This window comes from Toxorhynchites rutilus, chromosome 3 (assembly GCF_029784135.1).
Source record: "Toxorhynchites rutilus septentrionalis strain SRP chromosome 3, ASM2978413v1, whole genome shotgun sequence".
Taxonomy (NCBI): domain Eukaryota; kingdom Metazoa; phylum Arthropoda; class Insecta; order Diptera; family Culicidae; genus Toxorhynchites; species Toxorhynchites rutilus.
In genome coordinates this window covers 46939456-46961941 of record NC_073746.1, presented here as the reverse complement: position 1 = coordinate 46961941, position 22486 = coordinate 46939456, and the positions used below count along the sequence as shown (strand labels likewise).

The following is a 22486-nucleotide window of genomic DNA, read 5'->3' as shown; positions in this document are numbered from 1 at the left end:
GGATTTAATACCATGTACAAGAAGTTCTCGCTGGTGACAGAGATATTTTTTTTCGAAACTACACTCTCTGTTCACCTCTGATCGAGAGGAAGAAAGATCAATTTGTCTATAAACTACATTTAATTATCAAGATGCCTGAAAACGTTATTCATAACCTAAAGGAAACTACCGATGAGACACTTTCAGTGGATGAAGCTTGTGTGTCTTATCGCTTTTCAAAGTTGAAATAGAGATTTGAACGATGACTATATTTGAAACAATAACAGGAATAGTGCGTTACGAAATCGATGGGATACTAACATAAAGTTCTGTAACATTAGTTAAGCACTCAACTAAATCTAGTATCAAAAAATCACGTCACTTCGTACGTCCACACAATCACACTATAAATCAGTCACGTCACGCGCTTACACACGGGAACAATTTGGCGAATCAAGATAATCGAACACAAATTAAAACAATATTTCTGCTAAACTAAACAAAATGTTAATAAAAGTGGGTGGACGGACACAACAGAACGTAAGAAAAAAGAAACTTTTGACAAAACACAAACGAACAATTCGTAAGTTCGGCAGCGAGTTATGAAAGAACACAAACTGTCAACAAAACGGTTTCATGGGAAAGAGATAAGTAGATAGATAGAGAAATCGAAGGGGAAGAACAAAACAAATCTCTAGTCTCTAAGATCAATGTTTTTCAAGCTACTTACCCTTTTGTTTGTTCTCGTCAATGCTATTCTGGTGGCTGAGTTGGACGCTGATTTCCGCTGGACTAGGAGGCGGAGTTTCGAGATTCTCCTTCACCACCGAGGCGATACCCATGATTGCACTTTCCCTTCGAATTTGTAGGATCGCTTCGGTGTTGTCCGGCGATGTAGATGAGGACTGTTCCTTGCTGCTCTTTTCATCGGTTTCGTGTTCCTGTTTTTCCTCTGCAGGCTCGTTGGTTGAATCTGAAGGCAAAAGGTAAAAAAAACATTATACAGGTCGGACTCAATTATCCGGAGACTCGATTAACCGGGATTCGATTATCCGGAGTATGTAATTTTTAATTTTCCTTATTTTTAGATCGGAAATTCTGAATAATTTGTATAACAATTAATATGGGTATAAATTAAAGGGCTTGGCAAGCAGAACACAGTTATTTATGAAAAATGCTAATCCAAGATGGCGCTCACTACAAAATGGCAGTTTACATATTTTCTCAGAACCCCATGAATATGGATATCAAATGAAAGGGATTGACTAGTTATTTATGGAAAATGCAAATCCAAAATGGTGCCATATATTTTTTTAAAGCGCCATCAATATGGGTATCAACTGAAAGTGCTCGACCGGTAGAATCATGTAGATCATGAAAAATCCAAATCCAAGATGGCCGCAGTTCCCAAATAAACATGGTTTGGTTTAAATGGTTTCATTCATCTTATCCTGTTTGTACGTATGTTTGAGTGTTTGTAGGGTTGTCCCACATTAATTGAATTTGACCCCGCTCCTGATCACTGATTGACCTAAAATTTGGAACATACCTTTGCCGCCGCTAAAAAATGGCTGTATGGCCTGACTTGGAATACACTACATTATGAACAACATAAATTTAAAAAGATCACCGCCAAAAATGGTCGACTATGTAATTTTTGCAACCCCCTTGTTGATTCACCAAGCAGTGGAATGTATTTTGCTGCGATCATATCTGCGCGTGTTCGATCCAAATTTCCACAGCCCATGCCCATGCGACTGACACGCAAGGTCAACGATGTGGAAAATTCCATTTACTTCTTTGGTCCTGTTAAGGACCAATCCAAAACCAAACTATATCGCGGATCGAATGGGGAATTAACTGGCTGATGATTAAACACTTAATCCCTTGTACCCATTTTATTTACAGAATTTACAAGGATTAACATTAAACTTTCTTTTTTGCTTCTTGCTTTCTAATCATTTAGCACGCAAAATATACCTCTTCCTTTGGCGGTTGAAATTGAAGTCTTTCTCCCTGCACGCAGTGCAGGATGTTTGCGCTTGCAATGCACTCTCCCCACGGGTGGGGCGTATGTTGGTGTGTGTATCCTCGCGATCGTCCTTTTGTTGTCTTCCTTCCACCACCTTCCTGTCGCACGTAAATTCAGTGCGCTGCGCTGAGCAGTGGACTGAACACCCTTCAATATTATTATCAAATGAAATGATTTGACTAATAGAATACAGTATATCATCCAAATATTCCGAAGAAAGTTAGGTAAGAAATAAAAATTAAAAAAAAACAGTTCTATGGTTTCATTGTAGAGAAGTATACTAAGGATATGGATAATTCATTGAAAACTAGAAAAAGAAATAAGTAAAAAAAACTTTTAAATTGAACGGTTTAATGTACTAAATGCTAGAAAACAATTAAGCAAGTAGCACTTATCATGTCCGTTCCTTCATTAATCTAGGGCAATGATGAGACCAAAATAAAATTCTGGGAAACATGATGAAACAACTAACTGTGCATAATGGAAATCCAACGTTTATTTCTTACCTAATTTTCTTCGGAATATTTTTATGATGTGATGATGATGATGGTAATGGTAATGAATTAGAGAGACTTTAAACTCTGAGAGTTCATTCGTCTCTATGATGATGATGATGTTGGATTGAAGAGGCTTTAAACTTATCAGTTCATTCGCCTCTAATATTATGATGTACTGTATTCTATTAGTCAAATCATTTCATTTAATACCGAATACCGGGATTAGTGGTGGTGACTTTTCATGATTTATGTTGTTTATTATGTTTTCAAGATCATGGAATATGCAGTTTTATAATGACAGTAGAATTAAAAGTGTCTCCCAAATTTCAGATCAATCAGTCAACAGGAACGGGGTCAATTTTCTATTAATGTGCAACCCTACAAACATTCAAACATACATACAAACAGGTCAAGCTGAATGAAACCATTTAAAAAGTAATTAGTTATTTGGGGACTGCGGCCATCTTGGATTTGGATTTTTCATAATCTGCTATGTTCTACTAGTCGAGTACTTTCATTTGATACTCATATTGATGAGGTTTTGAAAAAAAAATATATAGCGCAGTTTTATAATGACACCAGAAAAAAGATGTGTTCCAAATTTCAGATCAATCGGTCAACAGAAAGGGGGTTAAATTTCTATTAAGGCAGTGTTCTAGTCTAGACATTTGAAAAAAATAAAAAAAATCCTTCATATTTCAAGAATATACCCTAGAAAGGGATTATCGGAAATCCTATTATTTACCGAGTTAGAGCCATTTCAGTGACGCGGTATCTAACCTGGTACGGTCATAGCAATGAACTTCAAACACGTCTTTCTCGAAACTAGTTTTTTCAAACTGGCGTACACGATATCTTAAGTTCTACTGAACCAATTCGTGTCGAATTTATATGAGCACAATTTGCAGGCATCTATCTATCACATGAACCAATTTTAAAAAATCGGGAAACGTGAGAAAAAAACCTTTTAAACTGTATTTTGTTTTTCAAACGGCCGCCATTTTGTCAAAAAAGATGTTTTTGACTTGTCCGAGGTTCATGCGATAGCGGCATCTGTACTGATTCAGAATCTGTTCGATTTTTTTTGTTTCAGAAAACCAGAAGGGCTGGAATCGTTTACGCCATGGCACAACTTTTTTTTAACCCTGTCACTTCATCAGCTCTCAACTATTCTAGTTATGAATATTTTTTCTCCGTTCAATTTTTATTTTATTGTTAGAAGATAGATGAACAAATAATGATATGCTGGATAGTCAAAATATTCATTGTTTTATTTTTATGGAGCTCGAAAAAGCGTCCTAAATTCGTGTCTCTACACTAGATGTGGTACAGCGCTACAGACAAAGTTACAAAGTCACATACATACAAACGAGTCAAGCTAGATAAAACTGTCTAATAAATATGTGCAAATCAAAATTATATTACTTTTACCGAGAGAAAATTCGTTTTTTATGATTCGATTATCTGCAGTGAAAAAAAAATCAATACTCCGGATAATCGAGTACGACCTGTATTTTGTTGAGGGAAAGATGTAAAACAACGCACCTTCCATCGATCCATCCATCCTATTGCACTCTACCCCATTGATTTTGACCGGATCCACCTCATCGATTCCGTTGGTGGAGCCCAGCTGCTGCTTAGCCAGTTTTTTCTCCTGCTCATCGGTCACCAGTTCCAGATTGGTAATCGATTTGCTCACAATATCGCGTCTGTTTATCTTGATCAGCGCCTGTTCCAACACATTCCCGGTGGCATCCTTCCCGGCCTGGCGCAGCCACAACCGCAACATCACAATCGACTGCTGCGCTTCATCGTTCGGATATTCAACCTTGATCAAATCGACATCACTTGGAGAAATTTGCAGTTCCTCTGCCAGCAGAGGCCAATCCGAGCCCAATAGATTGCAGATATCCGTGATTTTGATATCCGCTTTGTGAATCTCACTGACGGCATCCCCGTTCTGGAAGGTGAAGTTCAACGTTTTGCTGCGGTTGGCTGCGTTCACGATCGAGTGCTGATCAAAGTTTAGTATTTCGGTCGAGCTCAGGTCAAACTCGGATGCGGTTTCCATCTCGTCCCCACCGAGACCGTATTGTTCCGGAGGCAGTGTAAAGTTCAGAGTGCACAAGGGAGTAGGACTCAGCTCACCCTTGGCTACTTTTGGCTCATTCATGAACGAGATGCGTCCCAGCAAATCATCAAGATTGTTTTTAATTTTCACCGTAAACGTAAGACGGTTCTCTTTGAATGCGCTGAACTGAATCGAGAGCTGCTCACCACTCTTCATGACCGGAACAATATTGCCGGCAAATTCCAGATACACAATGCGTCCTTCGCAAACTTCGATGTCACGAGATTTAGCAATTTCGGTGAAGTGCTCTTGCTGTTCCAACGTTTTGTCCTCCTTGTCATCGGTCATGCAGAAAACGCTCAGCTTTGCCTCGTTGTGATCAACGCGCTTAGCAAAAACGACAAACTTTACCATGAACGGTACATGGGACATGTACGAGTACAGATCGGTAGCCATCTTGGTGGCCTCATTGATATTTCGGCAGTCCATTAACCAAAACCGAGCCGAGACAGTAGTTGTGAAGGAAACGCAATCGTTGACGAATGTTAACGGAGTTGATCCCGTAACGTCCTCCCAAATTGCCTTGTTTTGACCTCCGGTGATCGAACACAGCAAACGCAGCGTCGGTGCGTTGCCCGAATATTGATTAATCATGCCAGAATTGTACGCCTTCGGCGCTGGCATGCTCAGAGTGATTGCCTTGTGGAACTTACGACGTCTGGGTTCGACCGTAACAACCGGCGACACGGCAACGCTTCGTCCGAGCAGGTTCGCCGTCAGATTCATATCGACCGGCTGCGCCTGAAGGCCAACGCGAATCTTTTTGGTGAGTGCATTCTGGGGGAAGATTGCCTGCACCAGTGGAACGGCCGTTGCCGAAACGGTTCCACCCTCCGGCCCGATTGCGTGCACTTCCTGTCGAATTCGAGAAACAACCGCAAAGTAGTGCGGAAAATCGTTCGTCAAAATACGGGTGATTCTGTTGGTGTGCAGGTCCTCCAGGAAGTTCAGAGTATCACCCTTGAAGGCGTCATTCAGCACATCGTGTATTGCTTCCTCGCTGTCGTACAGCGTGTGCTCTCGCCAGGTTTCCCCATTGTCCGAGCGAAGAATTATGATCTCACGTTCTTTCTCGCGCAGCGACGCAAAGTGTGGTACCTCCAGAATAACTGGTCTGCATTCAGTGGTAAGGAAAGAAAAATTGTTTAGTGAAAGATGCTTTGAAGAAATGATTATGACTTACCCCAAGAACTTGGCACCGACCGGAGCCAGCTCGAGGATGCGGCTAACTAGCGCTTCACCTTCCATCAGCGGGGGTGCATTGGTCAACCGCTGTGGCTTCACGTATCGGCATGTGATTCGTGTCGGTTGAGCCGCCGACCGTGGAGGAACGATCACCCGAACGCCGCTGTGCCGGCAGCCGCGCATTGCACCGCCTCGCGCATCCACCAGGAACGAAACCAGAAATCTGAAACGTCACGCGGGATGACCAATGTTAGAATATATTAGTTTGAGTGGTACGAAGGACAGCATAAGGGTGGCGCGTGAAAAAATGTTATGAAAAAAGAATAAAGATGAGAACTACCAGTTAAAGACGTTGTGAAACTGAAAAGAAATCACGTGTGGAAGTGGAAATCCACAATCGTCAATTGACAGAGAAAGCAAACTACTAAATGAATAGAAAAAAATGTACTTAATCGTTTATTTTACGCAGGCATTTGTAAATGAACCAAAATAATAACTGTAGCAGATGGCGCAAAGATACCCAAAAGTTTACTCAAACAAATTTGGGTTACTTTCACGTTTAACTATAGAAAATATCCCATATTTCTGGCAATCTGCGAGATTGTTTTTATATGTTTTTATACCTTCTGTTACAATGTTCCTCAAGTATATTTATATCATATCGAGCATACCGAAGCGAGCGAAAAGAAACAGTATTGTATAATACAGTGTTTTTTTTTATTGCAGCATATAAACGTATAATTAAAATAAAATACAGAAAAGCGGTGTTGGTTGCCATGAAATTTAGGCTTTTTTTGTTCTTTTATTTTTTAGGCTAAAATTTATTCGAAGGATAATTCTTCGTCATTTTTATTTGAATGTAATTTCCTGCTACCACGACTAGCTCGGAGAGAGGCCAATCGACCACTACTTGCAGCAATGGAAGTTGTAGAACGAGTCGAATGTTGTCTTTGAATACGTCGATCATCTGTGGCTCATCGATGTAGACCAGACACTTCACATAGACCTATAAAACAGTCCAGCGCGGGGTTAAATCCAATTCACAGCTCAAATAGGTGGAATTGTTCGTTCGCTGGAACAAATAAATCAATTTTGGCAAGTGCGATATGGCAAAAATCCCAATGCTTCTACATACTTTTAAAAAGTCCCGATGTTCTACATGCTTTTCATTGTACCAGATGCATCTTCTTTGTGTGAAATTCCGTTCATCGAATGAAATCCTGCGGTAATTATTATGTTTTTCTGAAAATTATTTATTTGTACAAGGTACCGACCCCTTCATACTCCAGATGACTTTGACAATCTTTTTCATACCGCAGTATACTGCCGTTCTACGCATAGTTGTCCCATGTTACTTTTTGACAATTTTCACTTTTCTTCATTAACCTGTGTTTTTATGCCTAATCCTCCAGAAAAACACAAAAAAAGTTATTGTTTGTTCCAACTTTTAAAAATACAACATCAAGCTCAATTGTCCCATGTTGATATTCTACGCATAAATGTTCTACCATGTATTTTTTGTAGATCTACAATAAATGAATCGGTTCAAGTACAAGAATTTTATGTCAGGCTTTCAGCAGGGCTAATGCACTCATTTCTGGTTTGAAAGAACTTAAATCTCAATCTCAATTAAATCTCAAACAAATAAAAAAAGTTTAACAGAACACGTGTTGAACTTGTTAGCGAATAACTAATAACAATGAGATTTATATTCTGCGAAGGTGTTGTAGATCACTCCCTTTTTTATAAAACGATGTTGTTATGCATAACCTTTCGGAAAAACACAAAAATCTTATTGTTTGTTCACAATATTTCCATAAACAACATCAAGTTCAATTGTCCCATGTTGATATTCTAGGCATAACTGTCCCACCATGAATTTTTAAGCCCCTAATCAAGCTTGATTGATTCAAGTGAGGGGAACGTTTCACATTTCATTAGAGAATAGTCTACTGCTTATAAAAAACCTGGTATATTGCCAAACTGAAATGCTTGAAGCTTCTGATAGAAAAATATGATAGAAAACTTTGATTGTATTTTTCTCAGTTGCTGATTTCGGAACATGGGACAACTATGCGTAGAACGGCAGTATAATTTTCTAAAAGATATTTATTAATTCATGTTCGGGACGACTTTCATATCTGAGAAGATTGGCAATAGAGATTGCCAAACATAAAAGTAAATTCTGTTATAGGGACTAATCCGACATCAAGAAAATCGGGGGTAATTTTTGGTGTTAAGTACTTTTGTACTCGCTTTGCACTGAGAAGCCTGGGAAAATCGTTATTTCAGATACTAGAGGTGAATGAATTTTCGCGGTTCGAGAACTACGTAACATGAGATGTGCAAAATTTCCGAGGGAAATGTAAAATACTATGACCGTTTGACAATTTTTCAGTTCAAATATATGGCAGTCCTAGGCATCAAACGTAAAAGGACGTTCATCAAATTTATTTGTAACGAAGAACATAATCTATTACAAAAATTTCGATGCATTCTAAAATAATATTTGAAGTGGTAAACAAGTGGATTCCATAATATAATTTCGTAGTTCTACGTCGGAAATATGCGGTCGTATCCTAGATACAACCCCTTACAATTTTTTTTTAATTTTTATGCGACTCTCGCTTATAGGAATCAAATGGAAAATTCTCTTCCTTTTGATTGTTTACTCTTAAAATTAGTACACATCATCATTCATGTTATCTTCATAATTATGAGAATTCCATAATTTCAAAAATCTAATTTGTCTGCCACTTCATAAATGGCTGATTTCATATTTTATAAAAAAAAATGTTGATTGGGATATGTGTATAAAATGAATAAACTTGACTTGGTGAACACACTACATTATGAACAACATAAATCCACAAAGAACGCCACAAAATGGCAAGTCGTAATATTTTTTTTATTTGGATGTCGTACTGGTTGGCATTAATTTCCCTTGAAAAAACAGTAAAGTGTAATATGTAAGATTATGAAAGGTATGTTTTCTATAATAATTATATCGTAACTATCAAGTGTCGTTATCTTGTATTCAGAAGAGCTCTATATTGATTCGTGAACAGGTGTACGAGACATTAGAATTCGTTAATAAAAAGTGTAAACTAATATATGGTTGCATAAAATATAAGATTGGCTCTTTGCTGTGTCGACTGAGAGCAAACATACGACCGCGAAGGGTCAATCGAATCATTGAACATATTTTATCTTTTGTAAACGCATCTTTTATTTGATAAAAAATTTTACACATTGTTCTAATGAACAATTTACTTTGATAAATTTTTGGTCTGTTTCTGCTCCAATAAACATTTTCTATATAAAGTAACCTATACAAGTTTTTTATGATTAAAATGCGTTTAATATCGTCTGAAGTTTAATAAGAGATGAATGAGTTCTATGAATATGAATTTCGACATAAATTCACATATTCAACAGCATGAACATAAATTATGAAATAGATTATGTTGTTGAACAAGAATATTTGTTTCAAGCAGAATGAATATTTTCAACTCACTATAGCGGTTTACTTATATATTTCATGTGCGAAAACACGTGAAGTTGTCGAGATTTTCGGTTATAAAAATATGTGCTACAAATTGAAAAACCACTTAAACAGATTAAATTCCAAATCTGGCATTCTTGGTTCGTTCAACTGATCCGTCAAAAAAAATGGGTAGCTTGTATCTACGACACAACCGCAAGGTTGACGTGGGACTACCTTAGCTTAGCAATCATTTGTTTGTATTGATTAAAATTTTAATTGAATGAAACAATTTCCGAATTCAATTGAATTCAATGTATTTGCTTTGTGAGCAAAAAAATTGTATAATGCCATGTAAGGTCAATTCATGCAATAGATTATGTTCTTCGTTACAAGTAAATTTAATGTTTACGTTTACGTTTGGTATGATGACATCTTGATTTGATTTCTGTGTTAGGCAAACACATTTCAGTCAGAACAAAAATGACCCCGATTTGCATGTATTTGCAATGCCGATTTCCCCAGACACCTTGGTTTAGAAGTCTTTATTAGGTAAACACATTTCAGTCGGAACAAAAATGCCCCCGACTTGCATGTATTTGCAATGTCAATTTCCTCTCGCTCCATGGATTTGAAGTCTGTGTTAGGGAAACATATTTCAGCGGGAACAAAAATGCCCCCGACTTTCATGTATTTGCAATGCCGATTTCCCCAAGGTTGCTTGGTTTTGATGGCTGTGTTAGGGAACACATTTCGGTGCGAACAAAAGTCCCCATACTTTCATGTGTAGTGATCCCCGATAATCGTTCGATTAATCGATTAATCGAATACTTCCTACAGAAATCGATTATTAATCGAACGAATACTGCACAACCAATAATCGAAGCGAACGAATAATTTACGTCGATTAATCGATCCAAACGCAGAGAGAAAAAAACCTACGGCCGCTGCAGTTTTATCCTGAAAATCAATCATTATCTTTGACGCTCCCCTTAACTGTAAACGAAGCTCAATACCTTCAACGCGAATAGAGCTTTGTTTACGACTTTAGGGGAGCGTAAAAGATAATAATTGATTTTCAGGCGGAGTGAACACTTTTTTGATTCCAGATGGCTTTCTAGCAAATGAGAAATATTAGTCTAACTAATTATTTATCTCAGTGATGCGATTAATCGATTAATCGATTATTTGGGGCGATTAATCGTATCGAATAACAAACTGCTGAAAACTATTCGATTAGCTGATGAACGATTAATTTCAAAAATCGGGGATCACTATTCATGTGTTTGCAGTGCCGATTTCCCCAAGGCTGCTTGATTTTGATGGCTGTGTTGGGGAAACCGTAAATCGGACCAATCAAAACGAGGTAGTTAGGGCGTTTAGATAACGCTCAACATTTTACAGTTATTCAATTGTTTATCTGATGAAAAATAACATTTCATTCATTGCGATAGATGCGTTGAAATATTCCGTATTAATTGATGCAAACATCTTTCCGATCTAGTTAGAAATGTTCGAGTTATAAGCATTCGGAATCTTTCATTTTTTCCTGCATGTTCTATGTTTAGGTTTTCATTTTACCCCCCATATACTCCGGTTAGACGAAGTTCCACGTCAAAATTTGTGTAATCAATCCACGATAACAAATGTACAGTCTCGACATCTATGATGACATTAGTGTTTATAAGACAAATTACAATCTCTATCAGATTGGCAGTCCCGAGGACAGTTATAAATCGTGGAAATTTGAATGAACATTTTTACTTGGTATTATTCAATAATTTAAAATACGTAGTGCTGACCCTAATGTTACTCTTCTCCTATATCTTTTCTGATATTCCCACAAAAACTGAGTATCATTATATAAAATTATCTTTAGACACCATTCGCGATTCTTAATTACATAAAATAAATATTTGGTACGAAAAAGTTATTGTTTATTCATAATTTTTATTTTGAAAGTGTGTTCATTCCACATGAAAATGCGTTGTCTTTGTCGCTTCACAAAAGTTCCAGAGTCAGGGACTGAAATATTAGAGATGACAGACAAAACATAACGATACTTATCAGTTTAGAGTTGCTTTGTGTGCGGATCGAAGTTGAGCTCATGTTTGATATATTCATGAATTTCTTCTTGTAATTTGATGTTATGGTCAATGTATGGCCCGTTTACATATACAGCCATTCTATGTCGAACCAGTATGGTGGTTTTCAGATATCCGTGAAAAGTGCTAGTTTTGTTCCTTGTCCACGCTCTAATTGTGGAACATATGGGAATTTAATTTTCCGAATTTGCAGATTTTCCTTCATAGTACAGGGCGGACTCGATTGAATACAGTCTCGGATTTTTGTATATAATCGAGTCCTTTATATAATCGAGTCAAACAAAAATGTTTTTTATGCATATATTTTTCAAATATAAAAGAAGAATTAAATTTTCGATTCATGCCCTTAAAGTCTAAAAAACACTTTTCTCACGTGAAAAAAATAAATTTATCCAAAATCTCTCAGAAGATGATAGACGATCATATTTGATAAAAAAAAATTTCTACGCATATGTTCGAATTTCAACAAGGACATAGTTATAGAACTTTTTTTTTGTTTCGGGCTCTGTTGCCTCAAACTGGCTCTACTTAGAAAAGTACGCTAGGTAAGGCGATTCTGTTGCTTCAATTTGAATGATGAGAAAATTTAGTACAGGATATAATAGTGGAACATCTACAATAGTGGATTTAAATAACATTGAGGAAGTGAAGAACATAAAAATTAGTAATTTTCAATGTGTTCTTTCGTTCTTTCGTAATTTCGCTGCTAAATCGATATGAATAATTCCTGGTGAAAATTCAAACGAAATCTTCAAAAATCACGATTTTACACCACCGTACAAATAACAGCCACTTAAATTTGACCTTTACGTTGAAGGGTTACTTTTTTGTCGAAATAAGTCAAATAAGTAATATGTAAAAAAAATTCAAACTGTATACAATTGAGTCCAAAATTGTGTATAATCGAATCATATATAATCAAGTTCGAAAATTTTTTATTATCATGTTTGTTTGGAATATGGTTGGTTGAAATATGTGCAATATTTTGATTGGACCCCCTCCCCCTTCCAGAGCAGAGATCATAGAAACAGTTTTTATCCTCTAAAATCCTCACATTGCAATTTTGGTTCCATTTGACCTATTAATTCTCGAATTATCCAGAAATTTACCTCCCCTTTCAGAGGAAGTAGGTATGTCAAACCATCATGGAAAAATTTTTCGTACCCGAAAACCCGTACATGCCAAATTTGGCTCCATTTGCTTGATTAGTTTTGTAGAAATGATTTATTAGCAGATATTTGTATTTAATGTACAGTCCACCCCTAGAACAGGGGAGAAGTCTCGAATCACTATACAAACATTTCTTGCCCCCCAAAACCTCAACCTACCAAATTTCGTTCGATTCGGTTGATTATTTCTTGAGTGTGTGTTTCATTTGCATGGGAGCCCCCCTACCAAAGGGGAGAAGATTGTCGAACCACCATACAAACATAGAAACACCTCAACTTACCAAATTTGGCTACATTTGCTTGATTAATTCACGTGAAAAATTGGGTTTCATTTGTATGGCAGCCCCTTCTTAGAGACAGAAAAGGGGACTCGAACTGCCATAGAAACATGTACTGTCCCCTAAAAGCCCTATATGACAAATTTGGTTCCATTTACTTGATTAATTTTCGAGTTATGCAGAGATGTGTGTTTCATTTGTATGAGAGCCCTCCTCTCCAGGGAGGAAGGAGGAAGGAACCACCATAAAAACATTATTTGTCCCCTAAAACCTTCACTTGCCAAATTTGGCTCCATTTGCTTGATTAGTTCTCGAGTTATGCAGAAATTTGTGCATCATTTGTATGGCAGCGCCCCTTAGAGAGGGGGGAGGCGGAAAATTCTACTTTTCATTTTTAATTCCAAAAAATTTGACTTTGGTGGGACCGGTATTAGTGAAGCAACATGTCGCGAATGATTTCAACACTCCAGAACAGGATATTTTAGTATAAAAAATAACACAAGTCCATGCGAAAAAAATCGCGAAATTATCACTGCTATCAATCAACATCGACGGCCATACCACACATCTGTGGCTCGAAGCTGAGGACCAACTCGACGTTGTATATTATGCACTACGTATTTTTACAACAAGGTTAAACCATCTACCAATTAAACTTAATGCGGTTGAGTAGAGGAGAAAAACTGCCGCAAAATGAGTAAAGACAAGATATGGTAATTTTTCCCGCACAACAACGGTCAGTCACATGTTGCTCAAGTAGCTAAAACTGGAAACACTTCAATGGGACGTCATGTTCTCCGAACTAGCTTTTGTTCCGAATCGATGGCCTGTATGACCTGCCGGCGTTGCTCTCTCACACTTACGAAGAGACCAAAAATTGGGCATAGCCGAGGATCATTTTGAACGATCAACAGTTATTTAGACGAGTAATTCGTACGCTGCCAGAAAGATGGTAAAAGGTTGTGACTAGTGACAAGTAAGAAGAAAATATTTTTTTTGCAATTCAATTTAAAATTTCGACAAAAAACGGCGAATTTCAATTTGCACACTTAATGAATTGTTGTAAAAATATCAATAAAAAATCCAAATGGGTTGAAAATGTATTGAAATTTGTTTCCTTGAATATCAGAAACAACTAATAAGAAATATAAAATTTTTAAATTTAATTAAGAAGATATTTAAGAAGACGAATGAAACATAGAACAAAGCAAAATATCTTTGTTTCGAAAATAACCATAATTTTCAATTTGAACTTCGAGGGCACAACAAGTTCAAGAGTTGATCGTCAGTTTTCATTTCATCGACCGCCCCATTCACCTGATCTGGAACCACGTGACTTCTTTATATTCGATGAGCTCAAAAACATGGGAACTTGTTTGGAGGGAAAGAGAACGTATTTGGATACCCCACTAGCTATACCGAAATTCAAGTTGCAGAGAGCCTTCGGGCAGTGGATATAACTCTGGAACGAAGAATATTCAAAAATCTGATAGAGATCCTCGGCGAATACTTGAACCTTTTTTTTTGGAGAAACTATCGACCATGAATGGGTTATCTTTAATTGGATTTGTATTCCGACATTCAAAGTGTGCTTATAAAATCTTATGATGTGTTGTAAATTCAAGAGAATAATAGCATAGTGGAAAAAATGTTAAATGCAACTGGATTACAAAACAAAGAGATAATCATTTTTGTTTTGAGAAAAATAAATTTAATCTAAATAAAATAACTTAAACTAATTCCTTCAGGAAAATTTAATGTTAACCCATTAAGTAACAATAACGAGGCTCACTCGTGGTGAGTCTATTGGACCAAAAACTGAAATATCGAGACTCAATTGTGGTGTATTTAATGATAATATGATGCAGAGACGCTCATCAATGTAAATCGTGGATTAAGGGGTTAAATAAAAAATCATGCAACCATAATACAAACTACAGTTAAATCTCATGAAAATATGAAGCAAGCTACACGAAATAAAACAAATATTACTCAAAAACTCAACAACAATCACAACAAAATATTAAATTTCGCAACAAGTTAGTCTCAAATCAGCCAATCCAACACATCATACGAATGTTATTGTAACAAAACTCAAAGTAGAACTTCTTTTTTTCTCAACTCATAACATTAACCAATAATACCTTTCCCTACACACGGGCATAAAGTTTTTCCGTTGGACAAACTCCGCCAACCGACCGAACGACAGCGTGAGACTACTACTGTGGCTGCGATGATGCGACGACGTTGGCGAAGTCCGACATGTTGTTCATTGCCAATTTTTGCCCAGATTTTAGTTGATTTCAAATACGTTCCAATTCAGAAAATACCACGTATATGTTCACAGGGTTGCAGCAGCATTGTTTTTTGTGCCAATTTTGCGTATGATCGAAATGGAATAGTATCGGACGCGGTTTCACAGTTCATCCAGAAAATACAAATGTTTTTGTTATGGTTTCAGCCGGATCAACAAATATTAGTCGCACGCGGATTGTTGGAAAAGAAAGGTTACGTTTGGCAGCAAAAACCCAATCGCATCCAGAGATGAGGGTCATTGTAATTTTCATTCGCAAAGGTTTACACGGTTTTGAAGCAATGCAAGAAGTGTAGTAAACGCACACCCGTTTTTTCAGTAGTATTTGTTTGTTTGGATGGTTTAGGAACGCATTTTCGTTCGGATTGTAAAAGAAAGGAAAAAGAAAAAAGCGAAAAAAATAAAATAATTAGAATCATTCGATCATCACACTGTAATTAGAGGCTAGTGTTACGTTGGAATCATGATATACGAAGCACTTCACTCCAAAGCTGTTTCTCTTTTTTATTTCTCTAAATGTGAATGAAACATTTGTTGATTCAACGTATATAATATGTGCCAACATGTGCTACAGAGTAATTGAAGCTTCAATGCTCTTCTATCATAACTTGTTTAATCATAATTTATGAGTCATATCGTGGTTATATTGCTGAATGTAGATTATTATGATATTAATTTTCCATTTTTTTATTTAAACGAGGCGATGGCACCAATTTTACAATAAGTTTTGGAATGAATATATTATACGAAAAAAAAGTTTGATTGATGAAGCGCCAATGTTAAATACTATTTACATCTTCATATCAACCCAGCCAAGTGGACATATCACCCCTATCACTGCGAAAAACATATCATCAGTTTTTCATAGTATACGAAGGACGCTATCAAAACAACCACATCGTTATTAAAATAAATATAATATGGTATCCACTTCACAAAGTGTCCAATCACATCTGAATACAAATCGCTTCTTTAAGTGGTTTCATTACTAACAGATATTCGGTTCAGTTCCCGCTGTTTGTCAATGTTCTGCTAAGTTTTGGTCGATTTCGACATATCCATAACATCATGAACCAAGATTTTTAGCGTCATATAAGTTTGGTTATGTGAACCTGTCTGATTTTAATCAAATATTACACTTTTGCGAGAAGTGTTGATTTTTCTTCTTCATCCATTTCTGCATCGAGAATTCCAAAAAGTTTACAAAGTTACTGCTTCAATAGGAACAACACGCTACTTTGTTGATTTCGAGAAAAAGTCGACAGTCCACTTGAAGAAAGGCCAACGATCTTTGAAAACACTGATTTGGGGACATTGCTCGTAGAGAATCCGTTCCAAACGCAAAAACAGCTTGCTTGCGTTGGGTGCGACTCCAGAACAAGAAACTTGGGTTTTCTATGGTTTGAAGTCAAAGGGCGTTGTAGCTAGAGATGGGCAATATTTTGAATGATTCATTTGCAGCCATTTTTTCACAACAAAGTTACATTTTCATAGAAAAACAACAGCACAACAACTTTGTTGCATACCAACAAATTTCGTAAACTAATAACTTTTCCTCGCCACGATTCCCCGCAAAATAACCAATTTCTTTTGAAGAGTCAAGAACAGAAAAGTCCAAATAGAATCGATCACCATCGAAATGATTGAACAAATCACGTAATAAGAACCTCGTCCGCGTTGTTCAATATGGTAGGAAAGTACAATGTGTAATGATTTTTTTATTTTGTTGAAATGTAATCAACTCCTACATAGTGACAACCAATGTGTTATGCCGAAAACGAGGAACATTCTACTGTACTACGTTATTTTAAAAACCAGCAAATCAAGTACAAGTATTTTTTTAGAAAAACATGCAGAGATTGGTTCGATGAAATTTATTTATGCCATACAGATTGTGAAAACAAATCAAAATCAACGGACAGTTTTTTCAATAACATATTTTCTGCAACAGCTCTTATTCAAGATCCCAATATTGCAATTATCTGCTGAGATCCCCATGCTGCGGTCACTACGACGTGTTTTTATATATTTTCAAGTACTTCAAAATTTCAATATTTCTACACTAAAGGTCAAAACAATGGTGTTTTTCAATCGCCCTCTTGAAAACATAGACACTTTTTATTTTATTATTTTGTATAGATTTTTTCAAGCTTTAACTTTTTTTCTCGAAACTTTTTCAATTTAATCTCAGAAGCTGTGTCAAACTACCAAGCCATCAATGTAGTACTGGACGAGTTTACAGGGTTTCTACGATGGCCATTTACAAGAGTTGGAGAACGCATTCCACACCCTAAAAATGAATGGAATTTCCACAAAAATATCACTGTTACAAAAAACGAATATGTGAAAGAATGGCAGACAAAAATCGGATGCCTGAAAAGAATTGACGGTTCGCTCAAGTTTCCGGCCCTTGAGTGTCTCGTTTTTAAAAATCTCACTATGCCTCAATACATGGCAAACGTCGAGCGGATTTTTTCCGATCATATCAACAACAGAACTAAGTTTCAGCAAAGACCCAATGAGCGTAATATTGGAATCTATAATTCGGATCAATAGGGCGAGGCAGCTCGAAACATTTGTAAATTTATATTATTCAATCTAAGTTTAGCCTGAGTATGTATAACTTACTTTAATATACATTGTATATGCATTAGAATGCCAATGGATGTATGGGAAAAAAGTGTCCTTCGAATTTTCAAATGGGACTTCATTAAAATTGTTGATTCCTTTAAAAACAACCTCATATATGAGCTTCATTTACTCGTGTCGCATAGCCGTCAAAGTTTGAGTTTTTTGAAAACCGAAAAATCACCCAAGAGGCGAGTAAACGAAATTGTGATGTAAAAAAATTGCTTATGCCAAATGTCTTCAAATTACATGATGCCAAATGTCTTCAAATTGTAAATTGCATGAATTGCATGAATGTCTTCAAATTGCATGTATTGCATATCGAGATCTACTGTCACCTCGAAAGAAAATTTTTTGTCAAAACATTTTTTTTTAGATAACAGTAAATCTCAACGTTTCATCCAATTTTAACACATTAGTATCACTTTTTTTTTAAAGCCCCGATTTCATGTGATTTGGGTGATTTTTCGGTTTTCAAAAAACTTTAATTTTGACATCTGCGACAGTAGTAAATGAAGTCCGAATGAGCTAATATTTTGCATAGGGTATATTATCGTGCAAATCAACATTTTGCAACAAGTTCCGTATGAAAAATCGAGATGGATATTTTCATTGGCATCCTAAACCATACGTTTTACCTTGTATTCCGAAAAAAAAGTCCCAGAATGTCGATTTTTGACAAACAAATTTTTTTTGAGATTGCAGTAGATTACTTTTCATGCAATTTGAAAACTTGGCATCGAACAATTTTTTTGAATACCCCAATCTTGTTTTTGATGAGTTGTGCAATGTTCATGTTTTTGTCTCTTCCTTTTTACCGGAAATTATTTTTCAGAGAGAGGAATGTAGCTAAATCTCTCTAAGGTAATAAGGTAACAAGGTATAAGGTAATATTAAATAAGGTATAAGGTAATATTAAAATATGGAAGTTTTTCAAAGATATCACCTGTTTATATTTAATAGCTTTTATAACAAGCGTATATGACGTAACATTTTTGTGTGTAAATTCTCTAAATTGACCAAAAATTGTTCTTGGCATGTTTTTAAATAGAAAAAAACTAGAAGTTGATTATATCTGTGATATAACCGCAGGGTGGACGCAGGACTACCGTTGGCTTAGCAATCAATAAATATCAAGCATGTAGCTCTGAAACATTTTATCTTTCGAATTTAATGATTACAACACCACTTCGTTCAGCTGGAAAAGAATTATTAACACTCAAAAGAGGAATCGATTTCTCCTAGAAAATATTCAGCCCAAATAATACCCCCCTCCCAGCCAATTACAATAATCGATCAAATGTGGCGTACATCAACAAATGATATTAAAACTCCTGCTTTCATCAAACATTATGGTTTCGTTGATATGGTGAAATATTCTCTACACCATATCAAACATTTCATTTACTCCGCTATCAAATCTATAGCCAATGTCACCAATTATCATCCACATATCGTTTTTCGCTGAAGGTTTCGCTTAGACATTTTATCTTTTGTATGAAATGTTTATCATACACCATATTAAACATTTAGTATTCTTCGCTGTCGAATCCAGAGTCAATGGCACCCACCGGTATCGAATTATCATCGATATCTTGATTCTCGCTAAATGCTCTTTTTAGTTTGACTGCAAAGACGAAATGGAATTGAGAGAGATTGATTTCCAAGCGGGCGCCAGCTTATATACGGATTCGGGTAATATCAAAATATGAAAAAATTGTTATTAGAAACATTTTTCCCGTAGAAATGCCCTTCTTTCGTTGTATGGACAACTTTAAGGTTATTGTATGAGTTCAATGTTTCAAGGAATACTTTTTTAAGAGAAAAAAAATTCAGCTTTCAAAATATTTTTATTTAATCATAATTTTTGGTTTTTTTTTAGTTCTGAAAAAATATATGAATTATTTATGCAATAACCCAACAAGTCATACATCACAACAACTTTTTCACATTTTCATAGAAAAATTACTACTAATGTTTTACTCGTAATGTTTGGTGTATACATTTTCGCGATTTACGTTTTCTGCATACTATTTAGAAACGTATCAAGAACATGTCAATCGTAAGAATTTATACACAACAATGTTGCGACACATGAAAAAGTTGTTGTTAGGAAACCTATTTTCTTTGTACAAGTGCCCATATTCCGATGTGTATAATTTTTTGAGAATTTAATAAAGATACGTTTTTAAGAAAAATAAATTTTAATTTTAAAAAAAATCCAGTGCAAATTTTTCATTTTGTTATATGTTTTAATGCAAAATTTGAACAATTTCCTACAGTTTTTCTTTGAAATTTTTTTTTTAGATACTTCTTCTTCTTCTTCTTCTTCAATGGCACTAACGTTCCTAGAGGAACTTCGCCGTCTCAACGTAGTATTACTTGCGTCATTTTTATTAGTACTTAGTTTAGATTTCTATGCCAAATAACACGCCTTGAATACATTCTGAGTGGCAAGCTCTAGAATACGCGTGATCACAGTGCAAGTCGGAGGAAATTTCTTTGACGAAAAATTCCCCCGACCAGAACGGGAATCGAACCCGAACACCCGGCATGTTAGTTATGACGCTAACCACTCGGCCACGGGAGCACTTTTTGAGATACTGCATGGACTGAAAAGTCCCATGATTTTTAGTAAAAACAATCGTTTTTTGGGCAAAGCTGTATTTATTCCTCAACATAGTTCCCTTCGAGAGCAATACACTTGGTATAGTGAGTTTTCAACATTTCGATTCCCTTTCTGTAATACGAAACGTCTTCGAAATATGCCACAGTGCCACTCAGCAGACTGCCTGTTGGACTCAGGAGTGTGGTAATGGACCACATTTCATCCATTGTCACAAAACGTCGAAAGAAGTCCACTCGATTACGCTTCAACAACGCCAAACCGGCTGTTAAATCATCAACGCGCCGCTGTTTTTGGTCGACGGTCAGCAAACGCGGTACCCATCGCGCGGATAGCTTTTTCATGTCCAAAATGGCGTGCAAAATGTATCTCGCTCGTTCTTTTGAAATGCCAACGACCTCAGCTAGATCGCGTAACTTCACTCTACGATCGTTCGAAACGAGTCGATGCACTTATTCTACAATTTCTGGATTCGTAGGCTCTTTTGGCTTTCCAGAGCGAGGTGCATCTGCAGTGCGTGTAAGGTCCAATTTAAATTCACGAAACCACCAATAAACTGGATCAGAAGTGGAATAACATTTCGTCAACCACTGTGTTGATTGTTCAGGAGTTTTTCCCATCAAAAAATAATGTTTGGTCAAAAAACAATATTCCTCTTTATCCATTTTCTATACGAATGCTCAGGTAGTGATACTTAAACAACTATGGTTTGTGAACAAATAAACGAAATATCATGAAACTTCACACACTAGTGACAGATTAACCTCTCGAAATGAATCTTGTTCATTTTTAGTGGTGCCATCTGTGGAAGAATCCCGATACTTTTCAGCCCATATAGTATTTTATTTTTGTTTAGAAATTTATTAGAAATTTTTGTAGAACTTCAAGAAAAAACATCGACCCTTTCCAAAAAGTCGTCTATATTTTTTTGCTTAAATTTGCATTAATGACCAATGTTTTTCACTGTTTTTCACTGCAATTTGGGATGATGCTACCAACTCCTAAGACAAGTTACCATTTAATTCGTGTATATAGATTCTTTACTCGACAATTTTTCAATGTATCGAAGAGATGTTTGCATCGATCGATTGGATCGATGGAAATTACATATTTATTGAAACAAACCATTACACAATTGGAAAATGAGTGGTCCATTTGTACAAGTCTGTGCCCCCAGCAGTACCTTTCATAACTAGCAATGTTGCTTTGAGGCACAATTTACTGGTCGAGAGCATGAATGTAACTTTCCAGTGAGGTTTTAATATAACTAATGTGCTAATATGCAATTTTTATGATCTCACTGTTCTAGCCAGCGAGCAGTCAACAGAATTTGTTAGGACTGAGAGTTAATTATCAAGATTCAAAATTGGCTTTTTGTGCCACGTTGCGTTGCCGTTGCGCAGATCGCTGGAATCCACTCGGTGCGCTTGCAATCTTTGGAGATAATAAAAAGAAGTAGTGAACTATTCAAATGCTGATTTTCTGCTGATGATATGTCGTTCAATGCGCATTGCAAAAGTATAATATATTTCATTTACGATTTCTATTCCTTTGCTATACAATATTCCAATATTTGCGAGGGCAATATTCCAATCATAAACCTATGAATTATCCATTTGTTTTATAATTTTTGTCAATGATTTTTATGTGTGAAAACATCATAAAAAATTTGAAGTTCACCCACACATCAGCAATAGTTCAACAACGACAAATTAGGTTCCATGTTTTCACTGATATCACTATAAAAAAATAAATGCGGTTCTATGCGGACTACAACAAACAAAACACACCCCAGTGTTTGTCCCACTCCGTCGTGATCGTGGAAGGGAAAATTTTATTCGCATATTGTTTTATTTTTAAAACATGAGATGAAAACATGAAACTAAATGGTGATTGAAGAAAAATTAGCCATGAATAGCTGGCGACGGATAATGCGAACACGAAATCAAAACAGCGCCAAACAACCACTGCAGCCAATCTTCTCAGCTTGCAGAAGCTAAGATATAACTAATGGGTCCACTGTCAAAACAGATGCTACACAACGGAAGCCGCACAAAA

At 36.2% G+C, this 22486-nt stretch overlaps 1 protein-coding gene across 8 annotated transcripts in view; it reads right to left on the bottom strand.

Moving 5' to 3' along the window:
* Positions 1-22486, bottom strand: part of LOC129780345 (ankyrin-3-like) — a 172561-nt gene that overhangs the window by 14786 nt on the left and 135289 nt on the right. For 5 of the 8 annotated variants that reach the window (XM_055788500.1, XM_055788505.1, XM_055788506.1 and 2 more), the window contains 4 exons: positions 15005-15088; positions 5823-6047; positions 4054-5753; positions 710-952 (listed from right to left, as the gene is read on the bottom strand). In XM_055788500.1, the coding sequence (XP_055644475.1) occupies positions 710-952; positions 4054-5753; positions 5823-6047; positions 15005-15088 (2252 nt within the window). The remainder of the gene's footprint in view (positions 1-709; positions 953-4053; positions 5754-5822; positions 6048-15004; positions 15089-22486) is intronic. The other 3 variants (XM_055788501.1, XM_055788502.1, XM_055788503.1) reach the window with 1 other exon arrangement.